Source organism: Aptenodytes forsteri, unplaced genomic scaffold (genome assembly GCF_000699145.1).
Source record: "Aptenodytes forsteri isolate BGI_AS27 unplaced genomic scaffold, ASM69914v1 Scaffold47, whole genome shotgun sequence".
NCBI classification, from domain to species: domain Eukaryota; kingdom Metazoa; phylum Chordata; class Aves; order Sphenisciformes; family Spheniscidae; genus Aptenodytes; species Aptenodytes forsteri.
This window is the reverse complement of record NW_008794731.1, coordinates 899752-927193: the sequence shown is the minus strand read 5'-3', so window position 1 is coordinate 927193 and position 27442 is coordinate 899752. Positions and strand designations below refer to the sequence as shown.

Here is a 27442-nt window from a genome sequence, read left to right as displayed (position 1 = left end):
AATCCATAGGGTGGGATATACTTTCTTCCTTATGTGGCTATATTTAGATCATTCCTGCCAGCCACGGTGGGAGGAAGAGACCAACAGTTCCCAGCAAACACACAATGATGAACATCCAGAGGAAGATCCTGTCAATGACCATTGCAACGTACTTCCAGTCTTCCTTCACCTGGGAACACAGAGGTGAAAGGCTGATTATTAACATTTATTTGAGATTAAAACTTCTGAAGATTATTAGTGCTTTATTCCAAAACAGGATATTTTAATTTAAGTCCAGAGACAGGAGGGGAAGGTCTCACTAACACTTAGTGGTCCTATGTGATGGCAAAGATTTATTCTATCAGTCGCTGATGTGGGAGACAGATTCCCAGACTGCATGGGTGTGCATGTGCAGTTGCAAACCCTGTTCACAGCTCCCCAGGGATGACATACGCCTGTGGATGATTAAGCTCGTCTGCACACTCACTATCCCATTTTCCATGAGCAACAGCTGTAATTGGGTGTGTAAAGGAGGCTGCGATTCAAACTGGGGAGGGTGGGGGGGAAAGAAATTACTTGTTTCCCCGTGTTCGTAAGCAGATTTGCTTACAGATTAATGAAGCCAAACTCTTTCTGTGAAGAGATTTACAGCTTTGGGTGAGTAAGCAGTGAAAATCAGCCAGCAAATAAAAGAAGTGGTCTTCCTCACCCTGCTTTTTCCCCACTATTGTCTGGCTGTGGGAGGATTTTCCAGCAATTCCTCTCTGGGGACGTCTAGTACTTATTAATACCATCAGGCAATAATTGTAAATGGCTATTTCATTAGGTAAGAAACCACATACATATGAAAACCTCTTTCATTACATTGCTGTTATTAATTTCTTTCCCAGGAAGAGGACTGATCGGATTGCAAAGTTTTATTTTATATGGCTGTACCCATTATAATTTCCTACAATATACCACCTGGTGATTAATAGACCCAAGGGCTGAAATTTGGCACGCTGCCTCGCTCGTTAGGGAAAACATCTCAGTGGGAGCTAGCTCAATCCTCTTCAGTGGCCGTGCTTGCAGCAAGTCAGGAGAGTGGTGTAAGGAGAAGGAGGCAGCAAAGCCAAGGCTGCGCTTTGCTGGAGCTGCTTTACTGTACCCACCAGCCTGCGACCCTGAGCAAACAGTGGCTTCACCGTGCCCAAAGCTGCCATGTACATTGGGCTGTAGCATGCGTGAAAAGCACAGGACAATAATAATGTAACACTAGTGGTACAGGCCTTTTCATCCACTTGGTCCTACATTTGTTTTAAACAGATAAGGGAGTAGCCCAGAACAGTAGGTGTGAGCTAAAACACGATTTGTGTGAGACCTGGCTTGATTTTTTTTTTTTAAGGATTTGCTGATTGTGCTGAAAATTAATTTTGGTAAGGGAAGCAATCCAAGTATCAGTGAAATAGCCATTTGCAGCAGATAATGTTTTCACAGGTACAGCACCAACTTCAGGTCCTAAAATATTACGATCTGTCAAGCACCAAACAAACAAGCTCTGAGCACAACACAGTGGCTCTGAAAACTCACCTTGAGTCTTCTCTTTCTTTATCAGTCACGGATGCACCACTAAATTTTATCTTATACCTTGTGGGTGGTACAGAGAAATCATGATGTGTCAGAGGGAGAGAATATACAATCCTGGCTTCTGTGACCAATGTTGTGACATTTTATTGCGCTAAGAGAATAATTCCTTGCAGGTAAGGTATGTGCATTTACCTCATTTTGGCGTGCTGAACCCTTCACAAACTGGTCATGAACCTTCCAATGTATTTGCAAAGTACCTGTCGTCACTCTGTGCCTCAACGCAGACAACGTTCAGCTGAAGCAACACCAGCAAATGAGCTCTTTAACTACACCTCTCATTATTTGCCATGTGGACTGCTTGGTTAGGCCTTTAAATCATCTGGTATTGCTCCAGCTCCTTGGCTCAGTAAGCAGCTTTGTAAATTGGGAAATGAGACACGCACTGGAGAGCATATCATATTTTCCCATAATTTGTTCTCTGAACAAAGCATCTTAAATTTCAGGAATACCTGACCATTTTCAATAGTGTAAGAATCAGTTAAATATTTTTGTGCAATGGATAATTTTATTCCTTTTAAAAACAGCACCAAGTTAAGCAGGTCTTTACTATTCAATAGGCAGAGGTAAACAACTGAGGTTCATCCTGAAGCTTGTTATCTTCTTGGGGGAAACCATGTTGTTTTATGACTGTACAGCCCTTAGCACATCCATCTATAATTAGGGAGAGTAAAAGAAATAGTGACCTTTGAAATCAAAAGGAATTCTCTCATCCCAAGGATAAGGTCTCGGTGGATAACTCCCCTTTGCTATGTGTTTTCTCATCTATTCATCACTTGCTCAGAGTTGGAGTGAATCTCTGATGCTTCCTGGTGAGAAGGCCAGCTAAGCAAGCTCTGGATGATTGTGTTTATGGGATTAGTGTCTCATGGTGCAACCAATGTGCAAAGAAAATCTGAAATTTGCCATCTGATGTCCAACTGGAGAGCTGGATTGAGTAAATAGTGCCCCATTCTGGCAAAATAAGCTGTTTTGAGTATTCATGCCAGTAAAAGTAAGTGCTAGATCACACGAAGAAAAGAAATGAACTAGATGAGTTTCTTTTTGAGAAAAGAAGGGGGAAATGGGAGAAGAGGAACAACTTGAAAAGTTCAACAGAAATTTGCTTTCAGATGTAATGGTGTATGCATAAATACTCAGCCCATCTTGAAAATGATGGCTGGGAGTGCATCAGATGTTTGCAAAAATCAATATTCAACTTCAGACCGAGAGCACGGAAGGGTGCAATTGGAAATTATGGAGAGACAATGAAAAAAAAAAGAGTAGGAAGAAAAGAAAATTATCTGGATTTTTTTGTTTTGTTTTGTTTTCTTTTCTGACAGCACTGTGGCATTTCCCTGTGGTCCAGCACCTCACGTGGAGCATGATCCGCAGAGGCATCTCTGACAACATCTGTGCAGCTGTCAACATCTGCCACCCCAACTCCTGAGCTGTATTTTGATTAGTTTTTAAGAAGCTCAATCAAAAGTATTTTTGGGAAAGAATCAGGGGCAGGAACCAGCTGACTCCCCCACCCCCAAATTCCCAAAAAGTAAGGGAATCTGCAGCTCTTCCCTGGTCCAGCTCCTTGCAGGTCTGAGCAGTTGGAACAGGGCATCCTGCCCCAGGATTTGAGTGGAGGGTTGAGGTGCCTTGGTGACATCTGATCCCCAGGACCCAGAGCCTGTAACACAGATTACAGCAGTCACGGGTGGTTTTATTGTACTTTGCCAAAAATAAACCGGTGAGATTATCCCGTGTTTTCTGCCCCTCAGCTACCTTCTCTCCCATTTTATTTTTAAGCTGTCTTCAAAGTCATCTTATTAGAGTAGTCTGGAGATGCACACAGGCATGAGGACAACAAGGCTTTCCGGATGGTACTATTGGTGTCTGGTTATTTTGGCTCGTGTGTGACATGCAACTTGTTTTGCTTCTCAGTCTGTAATTAATTTCTAATGGCATTTCTATCGTGTGCTGGGACAATTCAGTCTTGTATTTTCCCCAGTGTACCGTTGTGCTCGTATTGTTTGCAGATATCTTTTTGTAACAAACAACTGCCTCTTGCATTTCCCATTTTCTCTTTGCTGAAGCACTTAATTAAACGAGCTATTTACTTCTAATTTAGAAGCACTGCCCCTGTGGCAATGGTGCTTTAGAAAAAAGACAGGAACTTCAAAAGAAGCTCTGTTCTCGTTCTGGGAAGGTGCATGTCTCTGAAAATACTACCCAAGAGACAGCGAGCTGTGTCTCAGGGGCTGCAGCTGCATCAGAGGTGCCTGCTGACAGATTTGTTGAAGACTTCCATGAAGAAATGCCACAATTTGATTTTAAGATGAAAGCAAATTTCTGAGTACTGATTTTTTCTCCAATAAATTCTCATTTCATTAGATCTCATTTATTATTAGATCAGTTCTGCTCCTTACAGTAAATTTCAATTCCAGAAGATCATGTTTCCTTCTTCTTTGTCATTTCCACCTGGAGAAAAAGTGTGCTTTCCTACTTGACCTTACTTGGATCCAGAAAAAGAAAATAGTGTAGCCTCAGACCAGGCTCAGCAATTGTTCCCCCAAATCTGAAAACCCAACCTCTGCCTACCGTGCCAACCACAGCTGCTGTGAAAGAGCAGAAAACTGCAGGCAGGTTTGCAGGCTCTTCCTGGGGAGCCTGGTGCATCGGTGGTCCTGGGGGTGACCCTTCTCCGCTCATTGCTGGATGTTCTCCTGGCACCTTTGCTCGCAGCCTGGGCTGGCAGGAGGTCTGGTCAGAGCCCTCAAAACTGCTCCTTTTCTTCTGCTTTTGATGTTTAGTGCTGTAAATAGCTTTCTCAGGATAATCACTTCATTTCAAGAGGGAAGAGTAGTGGGAAGTATAAGAAGAAAATTCGTGGCTTCTGAAGACTGTTTTCATTTTAAAGAAAGTTGCAATCACAGTTTAAAAGGAAAGAACCCAAGATATTCATCAACTCAGTTCTTGATGATATCAACAAGCTTAGCAGAAAGAGAATCAGTTGAAATGGGAAGTATTATTGGTATAATATTCTTTCATTTGCACCGGGGGGAAACGAGTTAAAATCGACTGACTTCCATGGGTTTACTTGTGATTATTGCTAGGAGGAGGGAGCAGAGTTTAGTTCACACGGTCCTAATGTGCTTGCGAAGTGCTTTAGCCCAGCAAAGAGTGCTGGGCTGTCAACTAATGAAGATGGGGATTCATAGCCCATCTCTGCCACAGATTTGTTCTGTGACATTGAACAGGTCACCTCATCTCTGTAGTTTGGCTGTCACTCCTCAACGTGAGGAATAAACAGTTACTTCCTCAAAGGGATGTTGTGAAGTGAAATACATTAAAGAACAGAGGCCTCTCAAACTATGGTACCAAAGAGTATATAAATAGACAGTAGCACTTAATCCCTTGTTGCTGCTGCTAAGTGCTCAGTGCTGTGAAAAATGCAAATATAAAGACACTCTTCACGCCCAGGAAGTCTTGCAGAAAAGCACTATGACTTGCACTGACTCTAAATCTTGAGAAAATCAAACTGTAAGCACAGCTGAAAAAGTACCTTTTGCTGATGGATCCCTCTAGGAAAAGCTAGATAAGACTTTTCTTTAGCAAGAACACTAACTTCAGGTTATCTTGTGGCTTCCTGCATTATGACCATAGTTAGCTACCACACCGTATCCATAGTATTGCAGGGGAAGAGCTACAAGAGGTGTGAAAGGATGCGGCATTTGTACGTGCATCACCATCTCCATTAAAAGAAATTCTTTCAGCCTCTATTTTCCTTTTCTATTTGTAGCCATATTTACCCCTTCAGAGTAAGTGTGAAATTTGTCTGTCCACCCACCTTCCTGCACAGAGCCAACTGCTCCAATGGAAGTCCACTAATGAGGAATTGCATCACGCAGAGCTAAACATACCCTGCAATGTCCCCACGCTACTACGCGCTTCCCACATCCACAACCTATTTTCGGAATTTGCTTTCCTAGGCTCAGCAGCCAGAGTCAATGCTTAATAAAAAACAGAGAGTGTGAATTCCCCGTCTGTCAGAGACTCTATAAATAATAAGTCTGCTGTGTTCCCACCAGATGACTGCTTTTTGGGTCTCTTTCACAATCTTAGCTGCTTCCTTCCTAGCTAACAACAACTTTACTCCTATTTTCTGCTGGAGAATCCTATTGTTCTAGAGCAGCCCTGAGCATGGTCTGGTTGTGCTACCCCCTTGGCCCACATGCCTGCCAAGACCCCAAGGACAAACTCTCCAGCTGTGCCTATAGTGGCCAATGTGTTCAAAAGCCTCAATATCAGGGATGGCCAAGCCTGCATCAGCAAGTATATTCTCTGTATAGCCCCCAGGTCTGGTGGGGCTTCCTTAGCAGATAATTTTTGACTTACCCAAGGAGAGCAGGCTAAGTTAGCATACTTACTGAGAAATCCGCGTCTTCTGCTCGCAGGTGGTCTGCGATGTAGTGAACCCCTTCCACTGCCAGCTTCAGGGCTGGGGACATCAACACAAGATGTTGCTCTTTGGCGCTGTGAGTCTTGCTTCCTTGAGCTGAAGTGCCAGCTGCCTCGCTCTTTTTGCATTTACACTTGCATTGAGGAGGCTTGTGCTGGGGCTGCTCTTCATTTAGGTGGCACCTCTGGGATGCTGGAGAGCCGGTGGATTGGCCATTGGTCTGGGAAGAGTCCTCTTGCAGGTAGCAATACTGGATGCTCCGGGACCTGCAGCGGATACTCCCTTCCTCTGCCTTATTGGGGCTGTACATCTGCTGAACACTTAGTGATCTGCCTTTCGAGATGGAGGTGGTCTGGGTGTCACTCAGGGGGTGGCATGAGGGTTGTGGAGAGGAGCAGGTCACCTGTACAGGCTCTGGGTGCAGCACAGAGTACTGCCCAGAAGGGGACTTGCAGATAGGCTGAGGCTTGGCTGGCTCCTCGAGGTGGGCACAGAAGGAAGATGTGGGTGATGGCTCATTACTCTGGGGGCTGGGGGAAGATGAGGTAGTGAAGTTGGGTTCCACGTCGATCTCGGACCAAAGCCTTGGTGTATTGCTTATTTTGTGCACGGATTCAATGAGCTTCTTGCAATTGTCTTTCACTGTGGAGGGACGTTTCATGAAGAGGAGGCGTGGGACTATGTCAAGGAAGATCCTCCTCACCCAGTCAGGCATCGTGTGGGTACGCGGGGAACGATGGTGCACGTTGAGCACAAAGACAGTGATGATGATAGACAAGGTAACAAATATCATGGTGAAGAGAAGATATTCTCCAATCAGAGGGATGACCAAGGAGGTAGATGGGATGATCTCTGTGATGAGCAGCAGGAACACAGTGAGGGACAACAGCACGGAGATGCACAGGGTTATCTTCTCTCCACACTCGGAGGGCAGGTAGAAGACCAGGACAGTCAGGCAGGAGATCAGCAGGCAGGGGATGATCAGATTGATTGTGTAGAACAGTGGCAGCCTCCGGATAATGAAGGAGTAAGTTATATCGGGGTAGATCTCTGTGCAGCATTCATATTTCTTGCTGTTGTAATTGCCCACAGCGTTGATGATGACCCATTCCCCGCTCTCCCAGTAGTCCAGCTGGTCCACATGACTGTGCATGCTCACCAAGTCTATCTTGGCTTTGTCATAGGTCCAGGAGCCAAACTTCATTGTGCAGTTTTGCTGGTCAAAGGGGAAGAAGGTAACATCAATGCTGCAGGAGCTTTTATAGATAGCAGGTGGCATCCATTTAATTCTCCCGTCATAGAAGAGGTGGGCCTTGGTCAGGTGGGTTACTGCAAAGTCACCGTCAGCACTGGGGAGAGAGAGAAGATAAAAAAAGACTAAGGCTTCTCTGGGACATCTCAACTCTGTTAAAGAAATAGGATATTTAGTGCCTGGCTTCCAAAAGTGCACTCGAGGCACCTGAGAGATGCAAGAGGCACATCATGTGCAAACACTGGATCCATCCACTCTATCTAGTGGGTTTTGAACTCTGTTGGCTTATGCAAGCACTGGATTTGCATGCAAATGTCAGCCCTCACCTTGCATAAGTCAGGTCCTTGAGGTGAATGTACACAAGTTTTCCTCAAAGGTGTCCCATAAATGCCTTGGAAAGGGTTGAGTTTGGTTTAGAGAGGTGGGAGGAACCACTATCAGGTAGCGTGGCTGTGGGCTCTGCAGAATTAATTGTGACAGCTGCTATAAATGAAACAGCGTTGGGTAATCATTCAGTCTCTTACATGAAAAACAGCAAGAACATCCTATTAATAGGAATGATGAAAGTTAATATCTCTTGATTTCCCAGTCAGGAAGAGAGCTGTCTTTTATGGTGTCTTCTTACAGGGACTTTCAGCTGGGGTCTGTGTGCTGGTATAAGATAAATAGGTAACAACGCAGGATTTTATATCAGAAAGCCATTTTCCAGCCAGTGAAAAAGCTATTGCATAAACAGCATTTTTTTGGTCTGGATCTGCTTTTCTCAGCTGATCAGTGCACTGATTTCCCACAGCACCGTGCCATGCACCCGTGACACCAGCTGCTTCCAGCTCGTCATGGGGACTGGGATACAAGTGAAGGAGATAAAAAAAGGCAACAGGAGAGGCAAGTACACTGGGGATTTGGGGGAAGAAAGACCACCAAGGAATGCCATACTCGAGCTGTAATAGTGTTGGAGAAAGGAGGGAGACTGAGAAACTCTGGGAATGGGATCCCTAGCCCTGGAGACAGCCCTGTCCTCCACCTGCCTCAGCATCACCAGCCGCAGCTCCGCTCCTTCCTCACACCCACGTCTCTGCTACTACACATTAAACATTGAACCTGCCACTTGCCCCGGTGTGTGGAGGCCACGGAAAGAAATTAGCTCATTAACAGATTCAATTAGTGCAGCAGGTAATTAATGCCCTGCCTGGCTATGCCATCAAGAAGTGCTGTTCCTCCCCTGCTCTCAGTGAGGAGGACGTGTGGACTGTGACACTTAAACTCCACATCTGGGGCCAAGTCCACAGGTACCTTATCAACAGCAACGTCCTTCCTCCAGGCAATGTCTGCAGGTTCTGTAGCCTGCATTAGCTTACACAAAGAGGCAAAACTGAAGTGTTCAGAGCTGCACAAGTGACATATCTCCTTGTTTGAATAATCATTGTGATGGAGACTGGGTGTTTGAATCACAAAATTACACCTCCACCTGAAAATGAGCCAAGCCCCTACATCTGCAGCCCCTTTGTGCAGTGACTGGCTGAAACTTCAAACCCTCTCTCTCCCTCGATTTCTACTTGCAGACGGAGGATTTTGGTATCCTTGGACAGTCACAACCTGGATCAAACACACTGGTTCAAGGTATCTTAAAATGTGGGTGAGGTTTGGACAGAGCTGCAATTTTTTTCATCACAAGCAAATGCCTGAAAGGTTGAAATCCCAACCGAAAAAAGCAGGTGGGATCTGTTTGTAGAGCAATGCCCTCAAGTCTAGCTACAGGAATAGAGAAAAGAGCATCCAAAAAGCAAGGAGGGAATTGGGGACCATCTTACACACCTGGTTCGAGCCGCTGCAGAGCTCGGGGATACGGAGGAAGAAGCCTGTTGTGTGGTGCCGAGTCGCAAACAGCAACGCTGCTAAACAAAGGGGAAGCTGAGCAGGGGAGGGAGAGCTTCTGCTAAAAACTTGAGATTAATTATTCAGGCTGATATAGATAGAAAGCTCTCTGCTCCTGTCCAGCCCTCCCGGCTGGAGCCAATCCAGCCTGCAGCCGCTTTCCCAGCAATCGACAAACTCCCTTGGCCCTGTTCTGCTGCTTCAGTGCTCAGATGTGCCGTGACAGCAGCCGTACAGCGACGGGGTGCACGGGGGGTCACACCTCTCCTCTTCCTCACCAGCAGCAAGACAAACAGTGCAGGGACTATCCGGCAGGGCCCCTCAAGCTGTTGAAGGCAGAGGAACTTCCCTAAATTTATTTCTGTAGGAGATCATCCATTAATTCGTATGCAAAAGGAAAAAAAAAACTTTCTGATATTTCATCTTGCCCTGTGAAGCATCCTCGTCAGTCCATGACCACACCGGCTTCCAGTGAGACTGGTGCAGTATCACTCATTTTGGGAAACATGCCTGGCTATGCCATCAAGAAGTGCTGTTCCTCCCCTGCTCTCAGTGAGGAGGACGTGTGGACTGTGACACTTAAACTCCACATCTGGGGCCAAGTCCACAGGTACCTTATCAACAGCAACGTCCTTCCTCCAGGCAATGTCTGCAGGTTCTGTAGCCTGCATTAGCTTACACAAAGAGGCAAAACTGAAGTGTTCAGAGCTGCACAAGTGACATATCTCCTTGTTTGAATAATCATTGTGATGGAGACTGGGTGTTTGAATCACAAAATTACACCTCCACCTGAAAATGAGCCAAGCCCCTACATCTGCAGCCCCTTTGTGCAGTGACTGGCTGAAACTTCAAACCCTCTCTCTCCCTCGATTTCTACTTGCAGACGGAGGATTTTGGTATCCTTGGACAGTCACAACCTGGATCAAACACACTGGTTCAAGGTATCTTAAAATGTGGGTGAGGTTTGGACAGAGCTGCAATTTTTTTCATCACAAGCAAATGCCTGAAAGGTTGAAATCCCAACCGAAAAAAGCAGGTGGGATCTGTTTGTAGAGCAATGCCCTCAAGTCTAGCTACAGGAATAGAGAAAAGAGCATCCAAAAAGCAAGGAGGGAATTGGGGACCATCTTACACACCTGGTTCGAGCCGCTGCAGAGCTCGGGGATACGGAGGAAGAAGCCTGTTGTGTGGTGCCGAGTCGCAAACAGCAACGCTGCTAAACAAAGGGGAAGCTGAGCGGGGGAGGGAGAGCTTCTGCTAAAAACTTGAGATTAATTATTCAGGCTGATATAGATAGAAAGCTCTCTGCTCCTGTCCAGCCCTCCCGGCTGGAGCCAATCCAGCCTGCAGCCGCTTTCCCAGCAATCGACAAACTCCCTTGGCCCTGTTCTGCTGCTTCAGTGCTCAGATGTGCCGTGACAGCAGCCGTACAGCGACGGGGTGCACGGGGGGTCACACCTCTCCTCTTCCTCACCAGCAGCAAGACAAACAGTGCAGGGACTATCCGGCAGGGCCCCTCAAGCTGTTGAAGGCAGAGGAACTTCCCTAAATTTATTTCTGTAGGAGATCATCCATTAATTCGTATGCAAAAGGAAAAAAAAAAAGACTTTCTGATATTTCATCTTGCCCTGTGAAGCATCCTCGTCAGTCCATGACCACACCGGCTTCCAGTGAGACTGGTGCAGTATCACTCATTTTGGGAAACAGTGGCAGGTTCTGGCCCTCAGTGAGCTGTCTTGGCTAACACGATATCTGTGCAGAGATGGCACGTGCCCCTGACGCCCAGGATCATAGCCCAGATCTTTGTCTTTTGAGACAATTTTCCAGGTTGGTTGAATTAATGGAAAAATAAACTTGGAATTACTGTGCGGTGGAGAACCAGGTTTTTACTAAACTCTTCTTTGTTTCTGTAATGGAAAGCCTTTGCTCTTTGTGGCAGATTTTGGAAAAACAAAAGAACACAAAAGGACCCAGTGCTTTTTGACCTCTGAACTGGACTTTTTCTAAAGCTTTAAAACGTCCTTTTTTTTTTTTTTTTTTTTAAGACGGGAAAGCTAAAAATATGTACAAACCCAGACTGTTGTCTCAAAGGGATCAAGGCAAAACCACCATTGTGTTTTACTCCGATGCAAATAAAACCGAGCAATGCCATTGTACCATCCACCCAACTCCTTTATTATCTCTTCTTTCTTCAATCTAATTTACACTCCAGGACCACTTGCTTTGGATGAAAACCATCTTTTTTTTTTTTTTTCCTCCTGGGTTTTGCCTGCACTGTAAAGCCAGATTGAGACATGAAACATGCACAGCAAGTGACAGTCCAGTGTTTGCTGTTCTCGGTGGTTTTCTTTCTAAATCTCAATAGGAATTTGGAATCCAACTCTGCATTTAATGAGATCTCTGAGGCATGATTAAATCTTTCCTTAATGGAACAATATGTTTATAATTGGACTTATTACAGAAAAGGGGTAATGAGCATCCACTAGTGTTTCCCTTCTTAGGTAGAGCTATGTGTAAGTGGCTGGGTAAACAACACAGGTGTGTGTTTTTCCTTTTGAATACTGTTTGAAAAGGGCATGAAACTCTTGCTAAAAATTCATCCAGGAACAATAATAATTCACGTAATTGTGTTTCATTAACAGAAATGTCTTGTCTGGCAGTTTTGCAGTCTCTGCGTGACCAGCCACACACGTCTCTTCTGCAAGCGTAGATGTAACCAGTGTGATGCTGCAGATCTCGTGTGTCAATTATTTCCATAAATGGTCTGCTGCTTTGATGAGGAAGATGGTATTTTTTAATTGCTTGCCTAACAAACCCAGCCTCATCCTGGGTCCTTTTCGGCTCACACATTATTACGAATAAGAGTGGTACTGCCTTCCAAGATGGATTTTGCCTGCAGCACCATGGCAGGAGTGAAACCAGCACTGGAATAGCTTCTTGCATTTGAGAGTCAGCTAATGACTCTGAGGAGCCATAAAACACCCTGAGATCCTCCTGCTCCTCCCGCACCAACCTAACGGGGCTGTGAAGTAATTCCTGACTTTACTGGGCATGTATGAACTTCTCATTGCAGTTCAATGTAGAGATATTTGAGCAATTTGTAAGCAGGGTAGATTAGCCATGCTGTTGTACATAGACTGTATCCAAGCCAGCTATATCGTGCAAAGGTAGTGTTTGCAGTTGTCTTAACCCTTCGTGCATACATATATTTTTGCCTCCTTCTCCAAGCTTACCACCCACACTGGGCCTTCAAGCATACGCTTACTGGATTGGAAGCTATGCTTGCTGGCGCCCTGCCGATGTGGGGTGAACCTAAAGAGATGCTTTCATCCTGGGTGAGACTTTCATTCTGCTCCTCTTGACATGAGGGAGGGAGCAAACAAGGTCACTGGCTGTCGATGGTCTTCCAAAGCCTTTCCCCAATCTCCTCCAAGGGATGAAGTTGAGACAGCCGACTGCAAATGAAGTTTGCAGTTATGAGATTGGGGAAACCCTGTTTTCTTGTGGAAAGCTTTGCTGTGGGAAAACCCTTTCTTGGCCCAGTTGTGCTGACAGCCCTGACTGCATAACATGAGTATTTCCTTAGGCAGGAAGGTGGGAGATCTGATATAGTGGGACGGAGAAAATCTGCAGTCATTCCTTTATAGTGGTAGCACATTTTCATCTCATTCAGTCTAGACCACTGTGTTGTGACAGTTGTCATGAAAAACCATTTGGAAGAAGGAGCAAGCACAAGGTAAACATCACAACAAGAACTTGAGAATTAAGATAGTCAGGCTCTCCTGATTACTCTGACCTGACAGCCCTAAAAATCTGTCAGTGATAAAGTACTGGAGCTCTTATATTCTCATGTCAAATACAACAGTGAACACCAATAAAGAGAGAAGACAGTCGCTTATTCCTTTGCCAACGGAAATAGTGCTGCTGTGTTCTGCAGCCTTTGATTCCTCATTTTGAGAATAAAGGCTGCTCTTCTAAAATCTTCTAAGTTTATAAGGGTTCATGAATGGCATTGTATTACTGGCAGCCATCAACTCTGTTTCATTAAAAAACTCTGCTGATGGAGATTTTTTTTTTGTCAGTTTCTATTTTCCCTGCAGTTGGGAGATACATCATTTCACAAAATTAAATGTTTTCAGAATGCATGTAAATGAGGCACATATTTATTTTAATTTCTGATGATACAATTTAAATCCAAACAGAGCTTTAAAAGCCTGAAAATTAGCTATATACATATGTGGATATAGCAAGAATGTCCTCATTTAAAGCATTTTTCATGGAACAGCAGTAACCAAGACAAATTGGAGTTTCAAGACCCCTTTAAAGAATGTACCCTGCACCCTTCTTGTAGTCATTAAAGAGATGCTTCTGCAATGTTCAGATTAAAATACTCTCCAAAGGCAAATCAGGGAATATTTTGTTTAACAATTGTTTTGTGCTTCCAAAATGATAACTACAAATTCACAGGTTGGAAGGGACCTCTGGGGATTGTTAAGTCCAAACTCCCTTCTCAAAGCAGGGTCAGCAACAAGAGAATCAGGACCTTGTCCAGCTGGGTTTTAAAAATCTCCAAGGTCTTGGCAACTTGGGTACAAAACAGATGTGCACATCTTGGCTACATAGATGGAGGTGTCAGTGCATTGATGTGTACTTCTGTAGGTCCCATCCCAGCTTTTGCTTGCTTCCGATGTTCAGAAATCATTGGTAACCGAAATTTTGATCATTCCTCAGTAAAATAGGCATCTGTCTCAGAAATGGCTGTGCTACACTGATGAAATAAACACAAGTTTCTTATAAGGCTCTAACAGTGCTAAATTAGCATTTTCCTTTGACTCTTCCCTTCTTTGCCAAGCATCCTCATCAGCATTTTGTAGGCAAAACTCTAGCTCTGTCCTTAGCATAATGGTAGGAGAAGTCCTCGGATGCTAACTCAGCAACAGCCCATGAGAGAGATCCCTCTTATAAATTTCTTTCTATCAATTCCTGTATTGCTGGCTAGAGCTTGGCAGCAAACCTCAAAGGCATCTAGAGATAGAATTCCTCTCCAGAAACATAGTCATTTAAACTCCCAGAAGAATCAGGAGAGCTTAAGTGTGAAATAGCAATTATGGGCCTGTAATAAGTACAATCTGGTGCAAAATGACACGATCTGTGCGAGTACACGCTCAAACACAAAGAAAAATGTCAAGAATGTTTCCAATATTTTAAAGGTTAGACTAGGGCATCTTTTGGTATTTCTCCTCCAAACAGTTTTGGGATGAGTGAGGAAACCAGTGTTACTCCGTAAGTCTCCCTGGTTGCAAACATCATAGTATAGTTCAAAAGAACCTTTTGCTTTCTCATGATTTTCAAAAGCCGCCTGCCAGATGATGTTCTAACCCAGTCCAGTAATCCTTTGTGTCCATATTACCACAGGGTAAATTCCTCAAGATCTTTCCTGCTCCTAATTACAGAAATTTGTGTTTGAATTCCCTTCATGTATGATCTTGTCTTTTATTCTTTTTTTTTGGTGGAGGCTAAGGCAGGTATGTATGATCTTGTCTTTTATTCTTTTTTTTTTGGTGGAGGCTAAGGCTGTTCTTTTTGGAACAGCTAACACCAGAAAATATTGAGAAAAAAGAAAATTTTGAAGTCTGAATGTTCCCAGTAGCTTCTTCCCAGGATTTACAATCATCAGACTAGAGAAAACAAATGCTATCATGAATATCCAGTTGAAAACTAGCCAGGGAAGCTCACATTTCAATTAGTCTCAAGAACATGGTCTGGCATCCCTCTGGGCAGCCTTTAGCAGCTGGAGCACCTGGCTGCAAACCTGCAGTTTCAGGGTTTTCTCCGCTGGAGTTTCTGTGTTCATGGGGTCCAAATGGCTCAACACAGTGGGGGAGAAGCAAAAAACCAATCAAAATGCATCCCCAAGGGCTTATTCCCTGATTAGACAAAAAAAAAGATTATTTTTTTTTTTTACTTTAAATATACAAAGGAAAACTAAAATGTGCTTAAAGTCCATTCATGAATGGGAAAATAAGTCAATGCAGAGGATTAAATAATTCATATATAAATGATTTGGTGGTGTCTGAAGAGCCTTTACAGCCTCAGATAAGGAACAGCTGGCCTTCTTGGCAGAGAAGAAGAGGCTTTGTCGCTTCACTATTAACTCATATTCCTCTGTCATACATATGTTTTGTCACATCTAGTAGAAACTATTTACAGAGTCTTGGAACTTATCTCATCAAGCCTGAAAATTCAACAGCATATTAATTTCCCTGTAGGATATTAATTTGGTTTTAGATTCCTTATGAGTGTTGACAACTATATATACTCTCTAGGCCAAGCCAGCCGAGTTTACTGATTTAATTTGGGCCTCTAGAGTGGATAAATGGAAGTTTTTGACAATAATGAGCTTAGATATGAGAATAACCTCACAACAAGGGGTTAGGATTCCTTAAAGATGTAAATCTCAAATCAATTTAAATTTCACCATTTCTATATATACCCCAAGGTGAAAACAAAAGAGTCATTTGTATAATCTCCTGTCCAGAAAGTCTTTCTTCCAAAGGATACCATCCCAAACAGAAATACCATACTTCTGCCACAGCATGTGGTAAGCGATAAATAACTCACATTAAAAAGCCTGAACAGCGCAAAAGGTCAATGTGGCCACTGTCTCTCTTCCACCAAGGTCTCTGCACATAATTCTCTTGCTCTTAGGGACCCAGAATTCTGTGCATGTGCTTTAAATTCCCTCTAAACTATATATATATATATCTCAAAAATATGAGACGGAGTCCTTGTTAGCTTCACCCATGACTAGTCACTGTCTTTGCAAAGCCTTTCTTTCCGAAACATTTCTAGCTGGGATGCCCACTAGGAGGAACACTGTCTGGTTATGCAGTTGGTGAGCTGCCATGCAGAAGAGCCTCTTCTTGGTGTCCCATCATGCTACAGGTTTTGCCTTGCAGGCATTGCATTTGCCCTGCCTTGCCCTGCAACCCCTAAAAAACATGAAACCTGATTGTTCGAGTAGTGCAACTAAGACATTGACTGCAGCTTTGGATGTGTTTGATAGGAAGTTAGGCAGAAGGGAGAAGTATATCCCAGGGCAGGAAACAATTTACATAAGGCTGTATGAAAGAGCGTGGGCAAATATAGCTGTAAAGAGGTATAGAATTAATGGAAAACCATTACTGACCGGCTAACGGTTGGCGCCTACATCCATGTTTAATTCATGGATAAAGTAACCGATTAAAAATGCATGATAGACTCATGACAACCAACAGAGGAATGCATGATTATTAATGGTAAGGATGGATAAAAGGAGAGAAGTAGCTTGGATTTAGGTAGCTGGGGCACTAGATCTCCCTGCGTGGTAGCAGGTCACCAGTACAGTTAGACTTGCTATCTGCCATACCTCCCTGCAAGTCAGACTGAGACGAGCAATAAGGTAGGCAAGGCTGAAAGACTTGCGCCCCAGAAGAGGATAAGGAGGACATTCTGGAATAGCTGCTGTGGCCAGCAGATAGGCAGCTACTCCCTGGAGTCCCTGTAGTTGCTCAAGTGACAGCAGCAGTGAACTAGGACAGCAGGGCAGAGGGGCAGAGCATGCAAAGGGCAGAAGCCAAAGGCTACCCAGCTCAGAGGTCTGGGTGCCCATTGACCTCTGGGACCTGCTTTCAGCATGAAGTCCCAAAATGTCTAGAGCACAAAAGGACACCGAGGCCTCCTTCTTTAGTGCTAGGGCCCTCCTTGCATGGACCATGCTCATCAGCCGTGGTGAGCGTGGTGAGCCAAGGGAGCAGATGCAGAGATGACACGTCAGGCTCTTGTGTACCAGTAGCTCCAGCAAATGGATGGTTTGAAGCACAAAGGTCCAATAGACGATGGAGATTTTTGTAGCACTATTTCCTTTGGCACTATGGTCCACCACAACAACCACCAGAAGCTCCAAAAATCATAATCCTTACCATTGTCATTAATTAAGCAATGAGAAGGACAAGGACATTCATTTTTTCCAGTGGAAGCTGTGAACACCTTTCTTGGCTGCAATGTGAGGCACTTGCAATATAATATTCATGCTCAGAGTGTGTCCCTGTAGGATAGGAAGGTCCAAGTGCCTATGAATTAGTCATTTCCATTGGTCTAGTCTCTGAAAGGTGCTATGTTAGGATGCAGTGATTTCCAAGAGGTTTGCAATCACTCCACACCACTGAGGATCAGAGACAAGCTGATGGGAAGGATAACAATTTCCATAGTCTCCAAAGCTCACAATCCCCTGGACAAATTCCTCCTTCAGCCTTTTTTTTTTTTTTTTTAAACAAAAGCAAAATCATATCAAACTAGAACCAGGCAACTGTTTATTAAAAATGAGCCTGGCGTCCGCTGTGAGTGTTTTCTCTGTGGGTTTTTTTTCTATGTGTTAGCCAAATGAGCCTGGCGTCCGCTGTGAGTGTTTCCTCTGTGGTTTTTTTTTCTATGTGTTAGCTACATACAAAGATGTTTTTGTTTGATGCTTGCAGCGAGTGTTTTTCTGGAGCCTGGGCTGGGGAGGGAGACTGGGATATCCTACATCCTAGGAGACTGGAGAGCTCTGGTATGATAAGCCAAGGAGAAAACAGCCTTGGCACTTGGACAGTCTTTCTAAGAATATCAACAGGCTCCAAAGGAAAGAAAGAAAACAACCACCTGCTGCCTAGGAAGTGTCCATGCAAGAGACAGATTTCAAGCATTCGGGATCAAATTCTTATTTAAGCATAATTCTAGAATGGTTTTGGGCTGACCTGAAACGTGTATTTGTAGACACACAAGTCTGACATGTTTCAGCATATTTTCCTTATTTAAGCCCACCCTCGGTAATTGGTTTTTCCAGTTGATGGTGATGAATTAGGGGAGAGCTCCTTGGTGAAATGAAATTGAAGAGGGCTGAAAGCTCAAATCCAGCTTAATTGTGTATCTGACATGTGAAGAGAAAACAATACCCGGCATCCCCCGACAAAACTCTCTGTCCAGAGAAAGGATCATTAGGAGAACAAAGCCCTTGTGATAAATGTTAGTCATGTCATTTAAGGCACGTCTGGGACAGATATTATGAGAATCTACATGGAATTCAACCACAGAGAACAAAATAAGGAGGAATAATTGCAAGAAGCACCTTAACACCATGGGCAGAGAAAATTTGCAAGGATGGGTTTGCCTTCTGGCCACAGTGCTCACACTCACTTGTTGTAGAGGACAATATCTGGCCTCCAGATGAGCTCCGAGGGAATTCGGATGGATGTGACATTTTCGTATTCTTGGGGGTCCCAGCGTAGCTTGTAGTCATGCCACTCCTGCCAAAAATGAGGCGGTTACAAAGCTGGGAGAGTTCAGATTGCAAAACTGAAAAGGAACATGGAAAAGCATATATTTTGGTGCACCCACCTGCTTCACCCACACGTTCGTGGTCATCATTTGATTTTTCTCGTCCTAAAAAGCAAGATCAGATATTGGTTACAGAAGCAGATGAAGCAGCCCAAGGAACTCATTAAATTTCTCTTAATTGTACTTCATTTCTGTAATTATAAATCACCTCTGCAATAAATGTGAGTTCCGTCTTGGAAATAAAAAGCAGATGTTTCTGTCATTGGGACAGGGCACAGCTGCCTGATACCACTGAACAGCTGAGCCTGCACCCCAGCAATCTTGTGAGCGGACAGACTTGAATTTATTGGGATTTTCCTCGGTGCTGATGGATTCAGCCTAGGATGATGGGGCCAGGCAGAGGAAAGAGCTCCACAGCTTGGCTTTGACCTGAGCGCTGAAGGAAGGGGAGTGATGGGTATATATATCCTTACACACATGTGTGTGGATTACAATGCTCAGCTTCATCTGCAAGTAGTGTTTAGTACTTCTACTGTGAAACATTATCCATGAACACAGTCCTGGAAACATGAAGCTCAGCAGTGTTTCTCCTTCTACCAAATACATGAACTTAGAGCACTATGGATTGGGTTTGCTGAATAAACCCAAGCTACTCTGCTGACACGTAACCCTTGGACAGCCTGGTGTATACCCATGCTGTCAATTGGTACACTTTTTCCAAACTCTAAGTACAAATAGTATGGAAAGGTAGAACTATATATATATACACTTTTAAATAATGTACGGCAAATATAATGCTGGCAGCACTGTAGTGGAATTAATTACTGCTAGCTGCTTGCCTTGCATGCTTGTTACAACCCCTATGTAAATAACTAGGACGAATTATGTGGGGCAGAGCCTAGTGCTGGTCTGATTTAAGTGTCACATCAGAGCTCAGAGCTTATTTGTGTGTTTGTTTCTTTCTCTCTCTCTTTGGTTGGCATCAAAACCAGCTCAATTGACAGGGTTCATTTGGAAGCAAACTGCTTGTCATTAACCTTGCTCTTGTGGCAGTTCAGGATTAATTCTGCACATTAAAAGGCGGGGGATTGGGGGGGCGGGGTGGTGGGGGGGTGTTGTGCCTCCCTCTCACTGAGCCTCCTCACTGCTGTTGTGGCACCAAGTGTAAAACCTGATCAAAGATACCCTCATCCAGGGTTAGGGACCAGAAGCACATGGAGGAAGGAGGAATAGAAAAAACATTCAAATGAGCAACAAAGAAAGGGAAAATATCCAGCTACTTCCTTGGGTGCCGGTGAGAGGTGAGGAATGCCACTGGAGGAGGCTGCCATGCCCTGGACTGGACCAATCCTCGAGCATCTGCTTCTTTTACCACTTTGCAATTCAAACATCTGAGGGTCTCCACCACAGTCCCTGCACTGGGGATCCCAGTCTCACAGGTGCTACCCTTTACTGGAATTTTCCTCCCTGGCTGGTGCAGACCCTTGGTGGAAACTCCTGCCCATCACTACACCTGAGGGCTCTGCCATCCTCCTGACCCAAGCGAAGCATGACTCTAGTCCCATGGGTTTGTCTCGTAGGGGGTTTGCGATGTGCTCATGACTGACTGCCTCCTCCACCTGCACGGCTGACTTCTCCTGCACAGAGCCAGCCCGGAGGACAGCGGGTGATTCTGCAGCCGACGGTGGTGTTGCACTGCCTGGCCTCTTTTCTCAAGGTGAACGCAGCACACGAGGTCCTGCAGAAACATGGGCTTACGAGTCCAAATGTGTTTCTCAGTGGCTGCTCCTAGACACATGCTCAATCCCTTACCACTTTTTTTCTGGGCTCAGAAAACCCTCAGCACACCAGCGTGAGGTAAGGCCATGCAGGGATGTCAAGTTCCACATTGATTTTTGTTCCCCCCGCCCCCAGCTTTTGTCAGCAGGAGCTGGGGTTTGAATACGGCTCTGATTTCTCTTTCAGACTTCTTGTCGTTGAAAGCTGAACGTTGGGTCTAACAATTGCAGTGGGGTTTGCACCAAAACAGTGCCGCTGTCAGGAAGGGGGAGACACAGCTGAAGTGCTGCAGTGGTGGCAGGGGGTGTCATCAGTCCCCAACCACACAGACTGGGGCAGGAGGGGATGAGAGCTCTCCTCCAGCTGTACCCACCGGCCCCGGCACAGAACTGCCTGCTAGTTGCACTTCTAACCACTGACATGACTTTAAGAAGATTAATTCTTCTTAAGTAAACTGGGAAAAGCACTACGAAGCAGGTGTATCGATCCCCCCTCTTCCACAATTTAGCAGCTGCATAATGGAAAGTCTCTCTCATGCCTCCACAGTCACTAATGTCTCATCTTTAGTCTTATCAATTATTCAGATGAGAACCGTACAACTTCAACATTAGCAACTGCAAACAGCCCCGGATCCCTCGGGCTGACGTAAGAGAGAGGAGGGGAATGGAAGACCATTTCTGTGCTGCAAAGCTGGATGGCTTGTGCACAAGGAGGTGCAACTCTCTAGCAACTAGTGTCTTTGATCGCCCACCTCCTGCACCACCTTGGCTCTGTTTCCTCCGCATCTCAAAACTCTTATCTCAAAATATGAAATATTGTGGAGAGTCATCTGTTATGATTGTCCCACACCAGTGATGTCTTTAAGTTGCATTACACTTTCCATTACCACCCCTTTTACTCTGCCACACGAATACAGGAAAAAGTGACAGAGAGCCTCTGAAAGCCAGGCTGATACTTGTTCAAGAGATGTGCATCTACACAAACACACTGTCCTGGGAAGTGTTGCGTGCAAACAGGGACAGGAGACAGAAGCATGCAGGAGCAACATCTGCACAAGCTAGAAAGCCTGTGTATGTGCTTAACATCTGCAGCCCTGCAGGGATCTCCTTTGGATTCAACACTTGACCCCAACACACTGTGATAGAGTAATCCTTTAAACACCATTTCAGTGCGCATCAGTCCGGAGTGCAAACCACGCCGTTTTGTACATAGCATATGCAGTTTGCACACGTTGAACTTCTATTTGAACAAACACGGAGAAACATTTTTCTTGTTAATATCTGCCAGATTAGCTAAAAACCCTCAAAACTTTCATTTGCAGAAAGCTCTTCAGGCAAGCTATCTTCCAGAGATGCGTGAACTACTGCTCCTATTACCTTGTGTAAATTAGTGTTAATAATTATGGCTCAAATTCCAAATCAGCTATTTGGTTTTTTCCTTAGCCAGGACTCTCTGGCATTTATACCAGTTGCTCCACTGCTCTGCTGTGACCAGTCCCACGGGTTTTGTTAAGGAATTTGGGATTTTGCCTGTAGTAAATGAAGAATAAAGGATCCACTTTGATGACCAGTTACTCACATGAGTCATCCCTCGTCCCAGCAGAGCTGTCTGCGTGATAACTCTTCTCTGCTGAGAGCAAAGTCTTCTCAACCTGACCCTGGATCATCCAGTAAAACCCACCCACGTGCACCAGAAGCCTCGCCCCAAGCCCTGACCCGGTTAACCTTGGCCGCTTGTTGCACAAACAGGTTGTACTTACAACATCGATGAGCTGGGCAATGGACAAGCCGAAGCGGACGAGGACCACATCAGAAATGTTGGCGACGGGGCGGGACCACTTGTTATAACCAGAGAAGAGTTTCTTCAGGAGACGCTCCTCCGCATGGGCTCGGGTTTCCACATGACCGAAGGCTGTGGGGAAGGCATGGGGCACGGTGGCATGAAACGTGTGCAGCTCCAAGCGCCGGCATAGCTGGAGCCTTCTCTCAGGGGGATCCCCAGGCTAAAACCCAGTGATGGGCAAGTAGGGACACATGGGAGGGTGATGCCACCCTGGTGACTTGCTTCCCCGCTACCCCAGGCATTGCCATGTATTTATCACTCTATTCACCCACCGTGGCCAATTCCCAAAGTAGGGTTTCTATTGCAGAGCAGGATTGGTCTGCAGAAAGTGGGGGCATCAGTAAAACCATTTGAAAAACGCTCCATGGGCCATTCTCCCCTGAATCTGGTTTAATTTTTATGGCCACTTTGCAGCAAGTTTCTAGCACTGGAGTCTGAGAGCAGGAAAGAGTGATGCCAGAAGGGCAAGACAAAAAGGAAAAAGCAGCCTCCTGCTGGGAGATAGGGATTTTGGATCAGATTTACACATAAAAACTGGCATCAAATGCATCAGAAAAAAAAAGGCAGACTGAAATTCAGCTCTTCAAACTAACTTTCACAGCTGGTCTTTCACAAAATTGATGGGTGAAGGAAGAGGATGGGGGAGAACTCAAACTGGATAACAAGAGTGCAGTTTCCCTCAAGAACGACTTTAAAAGTTGGAGGCTGCAAGGAGCAGCCCTGACCCTGCACATACAGAAACCGTCGGAGGTGCCTGTTGGTTATTAGAAATTAAAGCCACCTTTCTTCCAGGGGGCTGCCGGGGAGCTGCGCTCCTGTGCCGGCTGCATGCAGATGCATCCTCCACCACGGACGGACGGCAGGGAGAGGGAGCTGGGGGCTCTCCCTGCATCTCTCGTGGAATATGGCTCCTACTTAGTCTTTAGCTGTCCTGGATTATACAAAGGGAAGCATTAGCTGAGCTCTGGCTGCGCTCTCCCCAGCCGGAGCTGTAGCCCGGAGACACATTAACACACTTTGCCCAGGGAAGAAAAACCCAGGCAAGAAGCAGGATGCTGAGCCCCTGCCTGTATTCTCCCTCCTGTCCCCTTTCCCACCGCAGCTTTAACCCTTTCCCCATCAAGTCAGGCAAAGAGCAGAAAATAAAAGCAAAGCGTTGCTCAGCTGAGGCTGGTATTTAGGGGACCTGCAATGATGGGGCAGGAGGATGCAGGAGGGGGGAAACTCCTTGTTGACAGGGACCGGTCTTCGCAGCATGCCTTTGAGGGGGATAAGGGAGAAAAGAGCTAGAGAGCAGAGCAGGGGTAGAAAAGCTTTCTCAAACTTACCAGGGAAGACGCTGGCACACAGCAGGAGGAGGAGGTTTCTTTTAGACACCAGAAATCCCATTGTAGAGCAGAGCTCAGGCTCTAGCACGCAGAGCCTCCCGTCAGGGCAACTTTTCCTCTCTGAGTTTCTGGATCCTCCAGCTTCATTCCCCTAAACTCCTTTCTCTCTCTCCCTCTCACCTGCCTCTGGGAAGGGATAATAGCTGGTGGTTTCTTTTTTTCTTTTCTCTTCTGGCTGATTTCCAGCTCTTCCTCCTAGAAGGATGCTCTTCCCTGGGACACCGATGCACATATACTTGCAAGAGATGCGTAAGGGCTGCAGAAAGCTCCTGTAAAGAGACATGAAATGCCCAGCCTCTCTGGGCTCTCCTGCTTGCTCCTCTCCCCTTTCCTACGGGGTGGTTTGGCTGCTTGGTTTATTTGTTGCTGCTGCTGCTGCTGCTGTCTTCACCCTTCCCCCAGCCCTTTGGGCAGCCTTTGCTCAGATTTTGCCGCTGATGGGCCACCGATGCCCACGCCAGCCCTTGGTGGAGCAGAGAGGGAGCACAGTATGTTTGTATATTTAATGTAGTTAGACCTGCCCACCTCCTGCTTAGGAGGAGGAGAGAATCTGTGCGCTCCAGCAAACAGGCTGCAGGGAGGAAAACTTTTAACATGAGAAATAAAGGGGGAGATCCAGACCCCAGCTGCAGCCAGAGGTGGTGGATATGGGGCCATCTGGGATCTTTGTAGCACCTGAAGCCCAAACAGTTCTTAATTAATGAAAGCTGTCTGTTTAATCTTGTCCAAGTGCTTTTCAAAATCACTCCTGTAGACTAACAGGGTAATTAGCCTGAGAGATATTTCTGGCCTGGACACGTATCTTTGCTGTCGACAGTTATTGGGCTGATGAACCTGCCCATGAGAACCGGGCTCTGCTGTGCTTGGTGCTGTACAAACACGTAGTACAAATACAAATATTAGTCTCTGCCCTTAGGCAATATGCAAATCAAAGGTGAGACTGAGACAAGAGGTTACCTGAATGTATCTGTATACTTGAATGTACCTTAAATATACCACAAATAACTGTTGAAGTCATGAAGACTTTTTGTGGAGGAAAGGATAATTGTGTTAGCAAGGAATTATCACTCTAGCCCTTCATCTGGCATCCCTGATTTCTTGCATGGGAGACATGGAGTAGAGCCCTCTCCATTTCATTTTAAAACTAGCTTTGATATTAACACAATTACTTCCACACGGATAGCAAATGGAATTCATTTTCAGGCAGGGGTAATTTTGCCAGCTGCAAAATTAATCAAAGTCAGTTCTAATAATACTAGCTACATATTTTATGTATGATAATTTCCGTACTCCCAAAGCATCTCAGATATCTTCCAATATAATAGATTGCTGGCTGAAAATGGGGAGGATTAAAGCCACAAGAGAAATTAGGTCCGTAGTGAGATTGTAACTAACATCAGTGTAGTACCAAACTCGTCTTATCTTTTCTTGTCTTTATCTTCCTCAGTAGTTGTCAGCCTTTCCAATGACAAACCCCACCATATTTTCCACTGAGTGTATGGACTCCTGTATAGTTTGCCTGCCTTGCTTTCGGTGTCCTGACCCTCATTGCAGCACCTGAGCACCTGTGACATGCTATAAAAATCTGTAGTGCTCGTTCCGGGGAACCATCCAGAGTTAATTTAATAAACAGCAGATGTGAGATCAAATTAACTTAAAGCTGAAGCGGGGGTTACATCCTGAGAGCCAGGTCCTGTGAAGCACTGAGCACCTCTCCTTCCCACAGCCAGCAATAGGGTAGCAGAAGGGTAATCATTCCTCATCAGGGTAAAACCAGCATCCCTCAGTCACACACTGTAACCACACGTCCCCACACATCCATGCAGCAACCAGAAAAACCCATTGCCTTAAACTCCTCTATGAAATCTGGAGGGAGGGGGACATCAGTTTGCATGCTCCTCCACTCCTTGCTGGGTCCAGCGCTGTGCAGTTCGTGCCCAGCAGCGTTAAATGGGGAAATCCTGGGTTTCAGCCCATCTAGTTCCAGCAACAAGCACCAGAGACAACAAATCTCATAAATTCCCAAAGGCTCATGGTGGGAAATAAGGTTTCTAAAGGCCATTTTTCAAGGAGGCCGGTACTCTGCACAGGTCACATGTTGGGCGACCAAACCCAAGGGATCCAAGCTCAGCTATTCCCTTTCAAAAATCTTGGCCATAAATAATACAGGTATCCTTGACTACAGGCCCTCCTGTGCAGAGCTGATTCAAATCCCATGGACAAACCCCATCCATCTTCACCTTGCCTCAGTTTCTGTGCTGGCGAGTAAGGGAGCTAGTGAGCAAATACTGCCTTTGGATTAACCCTATAAATAATTTTGATTAAAAAAGTATTTCCTTCTTTTGGAAATTAATCGTAAATCATCATTTCCTATAAGTGAAAGGTTTATCCTTCACCTCCCTGGCCCTGTTTTTATATGATATAGGGAACGAGCATATTTTACAGAGGTTTCTGTGCCTTGAAGTGACCTTGTTAAATCTCACTGCCAGTTTCTTTCTGCATCATTGGGCCATAACAAAATTTCCATCAGCTCCTGCGTGTATTTAGAAGGCAATGTCTTCCACGGGGCCACGTGCAAGGGATTCAGTCTGACTGGGACAAAAGATGCCATTTAAAGGTTCTAATGATTTTTTTATTGTGGGAGAAAGCTGCGACTCCGGCCCAATTCTCAGGCACCCGGCTCTGAGCCTCCTCATTATTATTATCTTCCTTTGTCTGAAAAAGAACTGGATAATTTGGATAATCCAGATGTTCGCAAAAACTGAATGCAAACATCTCAGCTATTGAAGATTGTAGACTGAACTAAACAGAACTAAGGCAGTGTTTCCCCCAAGGTTTTCAATGAAATCTCAGACTTGTCCTTGGAATAAGGACAAGCCAGTAACAAGTTTGGGCTCAAGTGTTTTGGGTCAGTTAGTAGAATTCCATGATTTTGCAAGGACCTGGTAACTCTTCAATCCACTGTCTTGCATTCTGCACTCTGGCATATATTTTCCCCATTTTAGGCCTTTCTACTTCAATACGGAAAGAATGCAACGGCTCAAGGAGGCAGAGGCACTAACAGGGAATCCTAGGACTACATGTTTCCTTTGAATTTGCCCTCTCTCTCCATGGTCTTGTCAGTGCCAGCTCTCCAGGGCAAGCCCTTGGCCTCTGTTTATTTTGTAAAATGTCATCTGCGTGTTTGAATCTACAGAAGTGGGACATAATAATGATAATATCTCTTTACTTGTTCCCTCTTTGGGCTTGACACAGGGGACAAAGCCAGTTAATGGAACGCTTGAGAAACACCATCTTTGCATTCAAAGGTGATCTGATTTTTTTTCCTTGTCTCCATTCCTGTGATAAAGAAGATTTCTCTCTCCTGTTCCTAACTGCTTTGTCATCAACAGAGACTTCAGGTGGAGCAAAAGCAGAAGGAAGAAAGCCAACACTGAAGGGGGAGAGATCTCCTTTCAGTGAAATGTGCACTTAAACGTGCACAGAGCAGAGGGACACGCAAGGCTGTTTCTCAGAAGAGCAGGCTCAGTCTGCCTCTGGGGAAACCTGCAAGGTACTGCTGGCCTCCCAAGAGTGACTCTGATTTATTCATATTTATTTCAGATTGTCTCTGAAGTGCCAGAGGACTTTGAAAGACATTTTTAACTAAATCAAACATTTTTACTCTGTAAGAGACTTTTGGCCATACTGGGAAGCTGGGACACCTGCATGGGAGTAAAAACAACAGAGAAAAAGCAAGTGTAGTAATGATTATTTCCAGAGCAGTAGATATGGTTATGAAGCCCAGGCTTCTCCCAGGTTTCTTTCCTTCTTGGAAGTTGGCTGTGGAGTGGATGGGTTTCCAACCATGCAATACTACTGTAGCCTCTTATTATTTCCTGGAGCATCCTCCTCATGGCAATGATCAGACTCTGG

General features: G+C 45.1%; 1 protein-coding gene across 1 annotated transcript; it reads right to left on the bottom strand.

Moving 5' to 3' along the window:
- Positions 1–21: 21 nt before the first annotated feature.
- On the bottom strand, positions 22–23531 carry CHRNA4 (cholinergic receptor nicotinic alpha 4 subunit). Its single transcript, XM_009273899.2, has 6 exons — positions 23468–23531; positions 22057–22208; positions 18579–18623; positions 18378–18487; positions 6006–7386; positions 22–169 (listed from the first exon to the last, which is right to left on the bottom strand). The coding sequence occupies exons 1-6, from the start codon at positions 23526–23528 to the stop codon at positions 44–46; spliced, it is 1875 nt and encodes a 624-aa protein (XP_009272174.1). The 5' UTR covers positions 23529–23531; the 3' UTR covers positions 22–43.
- Between the last annotated feature and the right edge of the window lie 3911 nt (positions 23532–27442).

Coding starts and splice junctions, on each gene's coding strand:
- CHRNA4 (XM_009273899.2), bottom strand. CDS start 23,528: ATGGGATTTCTGGTGTCTAAAAGAAACCTCCTCCTCCTGCTGTGTGCC. Junction 18,488..18,578: donor CGAACGTGTGGGTGAAGCAG/GTGGGTGCACCA, acceptor CATTTTTGGCAG/GAGTGGCATGACTACAAGCT. Junction 7,387..18,377: donor GATATTGTCCTCTACAACAA/GTGAGTGTGAGC, acceptor CTCTCTCCCCAG/TGCTGACGGTGACTTTGCAG.